The sequence below is a fragment of the Helobdella robusta genome (assembly GCF_000326865.2).
Source record: "Helobdella robusta unplaced genomic scaffold HELROscaffold_2, whole genome shotgun sequence".
Lineage (NCBI taxonomy): Eukaryota > Metazoa > Annelida > Clitellata > Rhynchobdellida > Glossiphoniidae > Helobdella > Helobdella robusta.
In genome coordinates this window covers 8,674,905-8,687,641 of record NW_008704083.1, presented here as the reverse complement: position 1 = coordinate 8,687,641, position 12,737 = coordinate 8,674,905, and the positions used below count along the sequence as shown (strand labels likewise).

The window sequence follows — 12,737 nt, the reverse complement described above, 5'->3', positions numbered from 1 at the left end:
CCCTTAACATCACCATCATCATCATCATCGTCGTTACTCACATCATCGTCATAACTGAGCATGATCCTGCAGACGGCCTCATCGGCGTGGTTGTCCTCCTGGTAATGAATGTCCAGCAGCATCTCCACGTTCTGCTCTCTGCAGTGCTACGTGCCAGCAGTCAGTAGGTGAATGAAGGAATGAATGAAAATGTGTGTGAATGAATGACTGAGTGAATGAGTGAGTGAGTGAGTGAGTGAGTGAGTGAGTGAGTGAGTGAGTGAGTGAGTGAGTGGGTGGGTGGGTGGGTGGGCGAGTGAATAAATGAGTGAAAGATAAGCTATAGCATTTTATCGTCAATGAATGAACGCATGAACAAGAAAAAGAATGGAAAAATAAATGAATGGATAGATGGATGAATAAAAAAATAAACAAATAAATGAATAAAATGAATGAACGAGTGAATGAGAGAGTAAACAAAAAAACTTAACAAGAAACAAACTTGTAGGTAGAGTTGAAACGCAACAGGAAATAATCTTATGGACCTCAAAAATTCCCCATGAGCCAACTTATCCTTCCATTGAAAGACAACTAAAAATACTGATGGTAATGGTATGTAGGTAGGTAGCATACTAGGATGCATTCGTATAATAATTGTATACATACAATAAAAATAGTCCAGCCATCCAGCCAACAAATCAGTCAATCAACCTAATTAACCAACCAGTCAGCCAATCAATCAATCCAATTAGCCAATCAATCAATCAATCAATCGGCCAACTAACTGAGATCAGTATCGCCGCTCTTGATGGCAGCATTCAGTGCATCAGCTTCCCTGTTCAACTTCAATAGCAACGGTACTTGTTCGCAGACTCTCACTTCTCTGCTGATCAGCTGATTATTAATTAATTAATTAATTAATTCACTCATTTATCGATTTATTGATTGATTAATTAATTAATTCATTCATTCATTTATGTATTCATTCACATATAACAACAACAACACAAGCAACAATATAAACAACAACGTAAACAAAAATTATATAAATGGCAACAACAACAAATCAACAACAACAACAGATCAACAACAACAACCTTAAGAGCAAGATCAATTCTGTTATGTGCAATAGCCTTATCAATGATATCTCTATACGAAATCGGTTGTTGCTGTTGATGTTGTTGCTGGTGTTGCAGCAGTTGATGTTGTTGTTGTCGTTGTTGTTGTTGTCGTTGTTGTTGTTGTTGTTGTCTATTTTCAAACTTCTGCGCTATTGTTTCTGCTAGCTGGTCGTCATCAACATCCAGTCGCTGGATCTAGAGCAGAGGTAAGGATATATAATAATAATAATAATAATAATAATAATAATAATAATAATAATAATAATAATAATAATAATAATAATGATAATAATAATAATAATAATAATAATAACAATAATAATAATAATAATAATAATAATAATAATAATAATAGGAATGATGATAATAATGAAGATGATATTGACGAAAAAATCGGCGGATGACCATGCAGATCTTGACTTGACGATGGTGAGGATGATTTGTGATGCATGAATGATAAAAAAAAATGATGATGATATGTGATAACGTAAGATGATGTACAATGATGAAGATATACGATAAAGATACTAAAGAATGATGAAAACGAGTGAGTAAGTGTTTCACAGAAACAAACCCCGTAACGTCAATACCACCAACCTTATCGCATGCCCAAACAGACAGCACAAGGTGGGTGCCATTCTTGTCATTCAACTTTATGTATCTACTCATTTCATAGGCAACCCAGTACAACTTCCTCAACAGTAACCTCTTTATTACGTTTTCCATTGTTAGCTGGTTTAATCTGGCGATCAAAACGGTGGTAGTGAGAATGATGATGATGACGATGATGATGACGATGATGATGACGACGATGATGAGGATTAGGAGGAGAAAAATGACAACGATGAGAATGAAGATAGTGATGAAGATGGCGATAAAGATGGCTATGAATTTTATGAAGATGAAGAAGATGATTTCAAACTTAGAAATTTCATTTTATAGTTATTGTCCTTTATTTATAGTCAACAAATAATTTGTCTCAAGGTATCGTGAATCAAGCAATCCCAATCATCAACCAACCAACCAACCAGTCAACCAACTTACCAACCAGCCAACTAACCAGACAATCAGCCAAACAATTAACCAACCAGCAAACAAACCCACCACCACCCCCACCACCAGCAGCTTTACTTACTGAAGCAGCGTCAATGGAATGCCGACATCTTTGGATTTCAACTCGTTGAGAACTCTCAACATTCTACACATCTGTATAAACGGCTTGCTGTCGTAATCTTTCAAGAAACATTTGCCGAATGATGATGCCTTGGTAAGAAAATATCAATTAAGATTCAAATTATTCGTCAAAATTGACATTATTCAAGCAATCAAATAATTACGACTTTACCAACCAATCAACCAACAAACCCACCAATCAATCAATCAATCAATCAATCAATCAATCAATCAATCAATCAATCAATCAATCAATCAATCAATCAATCAATCAATCAATCAATCAATCAATCAATCAATCAATCAATCAATCAATCAATCAATCAATCAATCAATCAATCAATCAATCAATCAATCAATCAATCAATCAATCAATCAATCAATCAATCAATCAACCCACCAACCAACCAACTAATTAACCAACCAATCAACCAATCAACCAACCTACCTTCAACAAAGCTTTCTGATTCTTGACATCAAATTCATAACCACTAGCAACGAGGCAGCCTTGTACAGCGTGCAACAAATCATTCCCTATCAACTTCAAATATTCATGCGCCTCCTTCTTACCTTCCTACGCAAATAATAATAATAAAATTTTAATAAAATAATAATTAATTATAAAATAATAATATAATAAAATAATAGCACGTACGATGAAGAACTTGGCAGATTCGAACAGGACCGCACTTGGCTCTACTGACCCTATCTTGAATACGTCTTCTAACTCTTCTGTAGATGTTTTGAATCATTGTTCATTCATTCATTCGTTCGTTCGTTCGTTTGTTCGTTCGTTCATTCATTTATTCAAAATCAGTAAAACAAATAACCAGTGAATAGGAATTAAAGACAAAAACAGTTCACAAATTATTCAGCCAATGAGAATCGAGAATAAATATAATTTCAAAATTGTTAAGTCAATAAGGAGAAAAAAAAACAGACGTAATTAAAAATTTATTTAGCCAATCAAAACTCACTCGGAACTTTTTGAATAAATTCATGCGAATACACACTCAACACTCTCACTCCATCTCTCTCCTGGATCAAGTGCACAGGTGAGTCATAATCATACCTGTATTAATTAAATAATTAATTAAACTATGATTAATAATAATTAGTAATAATTTAATTACTACATCACATACATCATCGTCGTCATCATTCTCATCGTCATCATCTTCACAATCACCACCATTTATGCCGTCGTTGTCGTCATCATCATCATCATCAACGTCATCATCATCGTCGTCATCATCATCACCATCATTAATAAACCTGACGTCATCCATATTCGGACCGACTAGCAAGAGGAACATTGGTCTGTTCATCAAGACAGCTCCAGTCCCACACCTGATCATGGTAGTGATCGTGTAATGGTCAGGATAATGATGATGGTGAAGATGATTGTGATGATGATGACGATGATGATGATGATGATTATCGCGATGAAAAAAATGATGATATTGTTTAGTATGATCCTGATATGATTGATTATGACGATGGCGATAATGTTACGCTGATGACAAATTACAATGAGTTGGAGAAAAAATGACGATGACGTCAACAATGATAAAAAAAAACAAATAAAAATGAATAACTGAATGAATGAATGAACGGACGAACGAACGAATGAATTACGCGATGGGCTAATAAATAAATGAATGAACCAATAAATTAATTAATTAACCAATCAATTAACTAATTATAATTAATTAATTAATATTAAGTAAAATATAGAAAAATCAAACCAAGCCAGTTGTTTAGGCCTAGAATAATTATCAGTGGCATATTTACAGTAGGTATTCTGCGTTTTGAAAGAATGAAAATTATTTATACATACATACATGCATGCATGCCTGCATGCATACATACATACATACATACATAAATGCATACATGCATGCAAGCACACATACATACATAAATACATACATACATACATCAACATCATCATTTTAATGTTTAATTAAATTTGCCTTGCTCTAACTTTACGCAACAATTCAATAGTCATTCTTCATCACCGTCATCATCTTTCTTATCATAACTATCACTCACTATCATCGTTAACATCGTCCTCATTTTTATCATCAACTATACTATCATGATATTAGTCGTCATCAGTCTTATCAGTACCACCACCATCTTCATCACTATCGCTATAAATGTTATTGCCTTTGTCACGTCAAAGATATATAAAGATAGTTATCTTTAATGCTACATTTTAAATTAATGATATAACCAGGGATAGTCGGTAAAGTTAAAACGAAAGCGAAGAATATAATTTTTTAAAAAAATATTAAATAAATGAAAAATTAAATAAATTCACTTTCAAATCAGACGATCCGATCCATAGAGTACCGGAACTGAGAAACATCGCTAAGTATTTGTTGTCCCAGGACAAGCACATCTCCAAGATGGCCGCCGGATGTAACGAGCTGTCGATTTGCTATTGTTGAGATTAGAATGGATTAATCATCATCACAACCATCGTCATCAGCATCAGCATCATCATCATTCTCATCATCATTACCATCATCGTCATCATCATCGTCATTATTATCGTCATAATTATCGACATCGTCACCATCACCATTATCGACATCGTCATCTTAACCATCATTATCATAAGTTGACCTGTTTCTCGCAAGAACCAGTCATATCCAAGAGATATAGGTCAGAATTTCTGGCAATGAGAATTTGGGGCGTCAGGGCGCGATTCAGAATGCACCACGATGATGGTGGGAGATCGCATCCTTGCAGATGATGATGGTTGAATATGATGATGATGTGATGATGAATATGATGATGATGATGAATATGTTGATGATGATGATGAATATGATGATGATGATATATATGATGATGAATATGATGATGACGTAGGTAGAGGAACCTGGAAAATCTGGCAGCTGCCTGACTCTGGCGTCGTAAATATTAGTGACCATGTAGAATCGGAAAGATGCCGTTAGAACAACTACACCTACATTTTTATTATCATCGTCGTCGTCGTCGTCATCATCATCATTATGATCATCATTAATATTATTATTATTATTATTATTATTATTATTATTATTATCATCATCATCATCATCATTATTGTTATTATTATGATTAAACGACGCATCGAAAATAATTATGAAAAAAAAAGAAGAATGTATCTATCACCGATAGATGATGAAGCAGTGATGAATATCTGGGCATCTGTGACCTTCACATTGCTTGCATCCTACCATCATCATGATAATGATTGTGAAAATAATAATAACAATAATAATAACATGAATAAAAACAATAATAATAACAATAATAATAATAAACACTTCAGGAATCCGGTGGACTCTCTGTAGATGCAAGCAAAAGTGGCTTAGGAAAATAACAATAACAATAATAATAATAAGCTAGATAGTAGGCAGTTATGATAATTTAATATTGGTAATTACGGTAATTATAATGATAAGTATAATAATTACAATAGTACTTATATATAATTATAAGTTTAATAATATAATAATGGTAGCCCGTATAATAATAATAATTACAATTACAAGAGCAGTTGTAATAATGAATGAAATAATATTCAATAAATGATCAGTCACCTTTCCCATTGTGAAATTCCTCACAAAGTTACCAAAGATATCGTATATTAGAACATTTCCGTCGTCTTGAATGCATAAGAGTTCCTCTTTTAACGACCAACCCACCTTTAAAAGACTTCCACTGTTCCACTAAATAATCATAGAACATTAAAAAAAATGGTTGCTAGTCTTTATCATATAAATATTTCTTTCAACTATTAATTCATTAATTTATACATTCATTCATTTATTCATTCATTTTATCATTCATTTATTTATTCATTCATTTTCTCATTCATACATACATACATACAATCTTTCATTCATTCATTCTCTCATTCATTCATTCAATCAATCATTCAATCAATCATTCATTGACTCGTTTATAGGATAGTGGATGGATAGTCTAAAAAATGTTCAAAGGAATTTTTGGAAAACACATGCAACAGCACTGACTCTAATTAGTCCTAATTCCTTGCCAGAAGATGACAAAATGAAAATGATTGGCTTGTTGTTAGCAGTAGATGGTTTCAATAACAGGGCTATTAGAAAAGTTTCAGAAAAAACTTGTTAATTTGGTAATGAATGATTAAATTTACTTTAAAGTTTAAATTTAAGGTACATTTCATTTTGTATATTTCCTATTTTATTTCAAATGAAAAACATACAAAGATTTTCTGTTGAAAAAGAATTTTAATTTTCTAATTAATGAATAAACCAATGAATGAACAACCAATGGGCCCTCCAAATGTAGCAGCAGACACTTCAAACTTGCTGAAATCAACAACATCAGGCCATTGCATTAAATACAGTTCTGTCTTTCTGTCATCAACAACAATATCAATTAGTATTAGATAGATAGAATTCAAATTAGTAATTGAATCTTAATGAGATTTGAACAGACACTTCAAACTTGCTGAAATCAACAACATCAGGCCATTGCATTAAATACAGTTCTGTCTTTCTGTCATCAACAACAATATCAATTAGTATTAGATAGATAGAATTCAAATTAGTAATTGAATCTTAATGAGATTTGAACACAATCACAAAACAGTTTCAGAAAGAAACAGCTGGTAATTAATTCAAAAAAATAATATAATTTAAAATTTATTTAAAATTAAATATTTTTAATATAAAATAAACAGATTTTCAATTCAAAAAATTCTACTTGGCTAAAAAACCAACATGAAAAATAATGTATAAATTGAAAAAGTGAAAAATAAAATGCTCAGATGATCATGGTCTCAGTCAGTGTCAGCAGATCATATGATATTTCTTCCAGGATTTTAAAGAGGGGTTCTAGGAAAAAAGAATGAAAAAACACCCAAAAAATTGCATTGAAAAACATTAAATAAACCTGTAAAATACATTTCCAAGCAAACTCCACTCAGCAGTTAGCGCCATTTTGATTCTTTTTTTACAATTTTTTTTCTTTCTAACTGAAAATCTTAAGACCAAGGTTTAAGAACTCTAAAATTTAAATCTCTTCATAATGTAAACAAATTAAAAGTTAATTCGATAAAAACTTTATAAGTAAATTTTTTTTATTTTGGTGAATAAACATTTAAAAACTAACAATTATTATATAAAACTTAAAAATTTATTAAATAATTATTTAAAAATTACAATTTTTTAATTTAATAAATTAAAATAAGGTTTTAAAGAAATAATGTAGCAAGTTAGTTCTTTCCTCACCTACCTTGATTTGATGACATTTTAAAAGTAAATTTTTTGAAATGAGGAACAAAACTTGTGAGAAAAAAAAAAGCTTGGATTTGTGTAAATATTAAAAACTGAAATTTGAATAAATCTGAATTCGTCAAAATAATGAAAACAAATCTTATTAAATTAATACTTCTCACGTCATGTTCGATAGTCATTTTGTACAGTTTTGCCATTTTCATTTTAAGTTCTTCACTAATTTTCGTAAAATATGAGCAGTCTGACAGTGACATTGCCGACCTATTGGCAACTGTAAACGGTTTTGAAAATGATTTAGAACGCATAAAAATGGAAATGAAAGTCAGCATAGATGACGTGGATGAAGCCGTCCGAAGATTTGAACATCCACAGAGAGAAAATCAAAATTTTTGGAAGATCAAACCCCTGATGCACAATCCCTATTTATGTTCAAAAGTTCCAAATAGACAGATGGATGACAAATCTACAAAAGAAAATGATGGATGGATGGAATTGCCTGAGGAGGTTGAAGTGGATCACAGCATTAATTGGATCATGTACGTCCACTCATCTGTTAAAAATACCGAGCTAAGGCAGATTATCAGAAAAACTTGGGGCCAGCCTGATCTGTTTAAAAATTACAAATCAAAAATTATTTTTGCTGTTGGTCGGCCACAAAATGCCCATTGGCAGAGAAAGTTGAATCTTGAATTTGAGATATTCAAAGATATTTTACAAGGGGACTTTATGGATACGTATAAGAATTTAACCTATAAAGCTGTTTTCACATTAAAGTTTGTTTTAGTTATTAATAGTTTTTGTTTTATAATTTTTCGCATTAATTTAAAACTTACATAAATTTACAAAAAAATTTTTAATTATTTTCAACTTATTAAAACTCTTGAATGTTCATACTAATTCTTAAAACACTACACAATCTAGGTGGGTATCACTCTACTGCAAACACGTCCCCATTGTAATGAAAGCAGACGACGATTCATTCTTGAACATCTTCCAACTGAAGCATTACCTTATATACAATTTATCGAGAAGCAACGATGACAACCAGGGGTTCAGTGATGGAAAATCAACAACGACTGCAAAGATAAATTATAATGGTGATGATAATTTAAAAATTCTCTGCCCTGTCTATGGTGATAATGTCATGCCCATTTTAAGGTGAGGGTGTTGGTCGAGGTTTTAAAATTGATGTGTGATGAAGGAAAAGATGATGATGATGATTTCGTTTGTAATAGTGGTAAGAGAAATGATGATGGTGATGATAATGATGATAATGCTGATGAGGACGATGAGGATGATGATGACAGAAAAAATGATTTGGTGAGGAGGAAATAGCAATATTTGTTGCTGGTCAAATAATAACAATATTGACGATGAATAAAATGATGAAATGTATGCAATGGAGAAGTTTTATTATCAATTATTCATTAAATATTAAACTTTAATCTGAGTTATTTTTTTGGACAGCTAGCAAAAGCTAACTGATCAATGACTATTAATTACTCTTTACTCAATGAACAATTTTGCTAGTCTACAGTTGAAAGATAAGAAAAATTACCACAAATTTATCAGTAATTTATCCATGATTCAACTTTTTTTAAATAATAATAAATAATAAAATCAGTAAAATAAAATAAAGAAAGTGACAAAAAATAAATTGAAAAAAAAACTGAAAATAAAGAGACAAAAAGACGTGCATGAAGTGGTGTGTGGACAAACACGACCTCCCCGGCAGAACTGGTTTTCCTACTTACTGTAGTGGGATAGCCTACTTCTTCACTCAAGAACTCGTTCAGAAGATGGTCCAACACATCCAAGTTATTATTTTGTGTTTTTTTAATCTATTTCTATGTTTTTTATTTTAAAGTTCTCTTAATTTTTAATCTATTTGGTGAATTTTTACATAAAGTAAACTTAAGTATGGTAGGAAATTTTTGATATATTCAACTCAAGTACATGTTCTGATGAATGAGTAAAAATAAAGATAGCGCCCTGAAATGAATTGAATTCAGATTGACCTAATTTGAGAAGTTTACCTTGCATACAACAACAGCTAATATAGCTGAGATAAATAAACAATTAAAACCATTAAAATAAATAAAACATTTTATAGTGAGAATGCTTGTACAGCTCTTATCAACTATCGACAGTAATTTACTGATGTTACTAACTGTAATGCTATTAACTTAACTGTTAACTTTGATGTAAAGACTTTAATGTTATAACATTATAAATAAACTAAGTGATTATGTCTGTTTTATTTCTAAATAAATCTAAATAAAATAAAGCCAAAGTCTAATCCACTGCCAGCAGATGCTTCAGTTGATTACACTTTTCTATTTTTAATGCTGATTACAAAGAATTTTTGTTCATGTGTAAAAATATGAATGAATGAATGAATGAACGAATGAATGAACGAACGAATGAATGAATGAATGAATGAATGAATGAATGAATGAATGAATGAATGAAAAGTGTTTGTTGATGTTAAAGTTGTAAAAACAAAATTTAAGAAATTGTTGTATTAGTTTGAAAAGCATAATAAAATGAACCATAGCATTAATGTAAGACATCAACATAAATTTAGATAAATGCATTAGCTTTAAATTTTTATCTACTGTTTTTTTTTAAGTACAGGATTCTTTTTCACATATTTAATGAAGTTCAGTTGTTTAAGAAAAAATTTTTTTTCCTGTTTCTATTTTACATGTTTGCACATGATTTTGAGTAGTTTGAAATGGTAATTCTATCAGATCATTAACATAGCAAAGTTTTACTCATGCACCTAATTAATCAAACAGGTGTACGTACAACACACACCACACACACACACACACACACACACACACACACACACATACAACATACATACATACAAAAATTACAACATGCATACATCTATATACACATACATACATACATACATCTTTAAGCATGCAACTACACCTTACATGTATTCCATTACAAGCATTTAACCATCCTTCAATTAACAGACCACGCCATATTTCTGGATAGATGATGTCTACATAACAGGACTGCTGCCAATGAAGATCCCAAACGTCAAGTACCTTAGCATTTCAGATGAAACCATTTTAGATAACAAACAGGCTTTTAGCGAGTACAGAAATAACACGCTTCCAATCAGGTGATTGCTATTTTCGTTTTTGTGGCCACTTTTTATTATCACTATAACGATATTAATAAATAATAACATACAGGTTACGTATGATTTTTCTGCCTAATTCTATGAACTATCTCTCAAACTTGTTCAAAATAGTGCTGATAAATCATCAACATAAGCTCATACATAATCTACTCATTCATCTACATTATTTTAAAATTTAATTCACGTTTAAATTTATTTTTTACCTATTTGATGGACATTCACGGTAAAAATCTTAGACCATATTTCTTTCATCTTTCCTAAATAGGTACAACGTAGTGCACCTTGGTGATACAAAGGCTTTTGCAATCCTTTGGAATATCTTGCTGAAGAGATTAACAATTGCAGATCTTAATTCTCTAACAAAATCCAGAGATGATTTAAAAGTTCAGGCATTTTCATTGTGATAAGTAGTAGTGCTAGTAGTATTTTCTGTATTTTTTTGTTGTTGCTGTCTTGTTTTTGTTTCGTTTTCCAGTTTTTTGTATAATTTTGTTGTGTCTGTTTTTTATACATGATTTTTTTCTTTTTTTGAACTGGTTGATATAATTATTATTTTATGTGTAATAGTAGTAGCAGCAGTAGTAGTAGCAGCAGTAGTAGTAGTATTATTGGTAGTAGTAATATTAGTAGTAGTAATAAAAATAATAGTAGTAATAATTTTATTTTTACACACGCACAGGTATATATATATATATACATATATATATATACATATATATATATATATATATATATATATATTATTTATATATTATTATTCATTTCAATTATTCATTCATTCATTTATTAATCATAATCTAAAATTAAATATTTTTTCATTAATAATATGTAAATTTATTTTAAATCATTTTCATTTCATTCTTCCATTCCTGCAACTACTCGGCTAATATTAAATCTTACTTCAATCAAAAACATTATCTTATTGTATATGCTAGCTAAGCTATGTTTTTTTGTTCCATGAATGTTCATTTGCCTCCGTTGATAAAAGGTCCCAATGTATTTGATATTTGATTATTTATTATCGTCTGTTTATATGTCTTTGTTTATAATTCCTACAAGGGTTTTTTATACATACGGTTTAGAAATGCGACGGTTCCGGATTCGGATTCGGTACAAATCTTGAGATTTGGTAAGATTTGGATTTGTCGAATCCTACGGATAAAGCCGGATCCATGATTATCGAATGAAGTTGAGTTATAAAAATAATTTAATTGAATATGAACAAACTTTAAATTTGAAATCTTATGGGCGTGTTTGAATCGCGTATTGACCTTGTTCAACAAACGTTTGTAACTGCAGCGCAATTAAACGTCTCTACTTTCTAATTACGTGATGAAGTGGTGTGGGTTGAATTATAAAGCGCTAATCTGTTAATTGTTCTTAGCGTTCTAATTTAGAATAGAACTTGGTTTGAATTATATTTAATTTTAAGCACCCATGCATCTTGGATTTGAATTAGTAGAGTTTGGATCCGTACGAATCGGTCACCTAGATTCTGATCCGGATATCGCAAATCTCGATTTCTTGAATTTGCCCCATTTCTAGTAATATTTTTAACGTTTGCATATATTTTTGTCTGTAAATCTTTTATTTATTTATTTGTTTATTTATCTTTTTTCATAGAGTATAAAGTATAAATATATCGCATGTGTGTAATGTTTCTTCAAATCAACGCAATCAAACGTATTTTTAACAAATTTTAACTTTGAAAAGTGTGAATGTAAGTTGAGTGTTGTATGTGTGTGTTAGTTTTTGTTCGTTCGTTTGTAAGTGTGGTTGTACATTTTGTTTGTCCAATGATTTCAAGATTAAATGCCTTTTTTTATGTATTTATCTAAACCTTATCATTTCGCCTTTTTTTAATTAATTTTACGTTTCCAGAACATCTGTTAGATCATAATTTCAGACAATAAAAGTTTCAAAAAACCATTAAACATTATGACTAATCGTTGGTGGGCTCTACTAACTAATCGCTGGTGGGCTCTACTTATGCCATGGATTCCTGGAACAAAAGGA

At 30.8% G+C, this 12,737-nt stretch overlaps 2 protein-coding genes across 2 annotated transcripts in view; one reads left to right on the top strand and one right to left on the bottom strand.

The window, feature by feature from the left end:
* The window catches only part of HELRODRAFT_106217 (hypothetical protein), an 8,699-nt gene extending 2,024 nt beyond the window's left edge, over positions 1 to 6,675 (bottom strand). The window contains exons 1-18 of the mRNA XM_009017722.1: positions 6,585 to 6,675; positions 6,308 to 6,393; positions 5,873 to 6,001; positions 5,442 to 5,502; positions 5,167 to 5,253; positions 4,908 to 5,026; positions 4,600 to 4,719; positions 4,022 to 4,077; positions 3,549 to 3,623; positions 3,251 to 3,345; positions 2,929 to 3,005; positions 2,722 to 2,847; positions 2,236 to 2,363; positions 1,665 to 1,842; positions 1,077 to 1,163; positions 765 to 873; positions 482 to 579; positions 42 to 146 (exon numbers count right to left, since the gene is read on the bottom strand). Coding sequence (XP_009015970.1) covers positions 42 to 146; positions 482 to 579; positions 765 to 873; positions 1,077 to 1,163; positions 1,665 to 1,842; positions 2,236 to 2,363; positions 2,722 to 2,847; positions 2,929 to 3,005; positions 3,251 to 3,345; positions 3,549 to 3,623; positions 4,022 to 4,077; positions 4,600 to 4,719; positions 4,908 to 5,026; positions 5,167 to 5,253; positions 5,442 to 5,502; positions 5,873 to 6,001; positions 6,308 to 6,393; positions 6,585 to 6,654 — 1,806 coding nt within the window. The 5' untranslated portion in view covers positions 6,655 to 6,675. The remainder of the gene's footprint in view (positions 1 to 41; positions 147 to 481; positions 580 to 764; positions 874 to 1,076; positions 1,164 to 1,664; positions 1,843 to 2,235; positions 2,364 to 2,721; positions 2,848 to 2,928; positions 3,006 to 3,250; positions 3,346 to 3,548; positions 3,624 to 4,021; positions 4,078 to 4,599; positions 4,720 to 4,907; positions 5,027 to 5,166; positions 5,254 to 5,441; positions 5,503 to 5,872; positions 6,002 to 6,307; positions 6,394 to 6,584) is intronic.
* A 1,006-nt stretch (positions 6,676 to 7,681) lies between these two features.
* On the top strand, positions 7,682 to 11,125 carry HELRODRAFT_160790 (hypothetical protein; the record flags this gene model as incomplete). The annotated part of the gene is made up of 5 exons (XM_009017721.1): positions 7,682 to 8,328; positions 8,477 to 8,713; positions 9,237 to 9,372; positions 10,549 to 10,700; positions 10,987 to 11,125. 5 exons carry the CDS (start codon positions 7,682 to 7,684, stop codon positions 11,123 to 11,125), a joined length of 1,311 nt encoding a protein of 436 aa, XP_009015969.1.
* Positions 11,126 to 12,737: the final 1,612 nt, after the last annotated feature.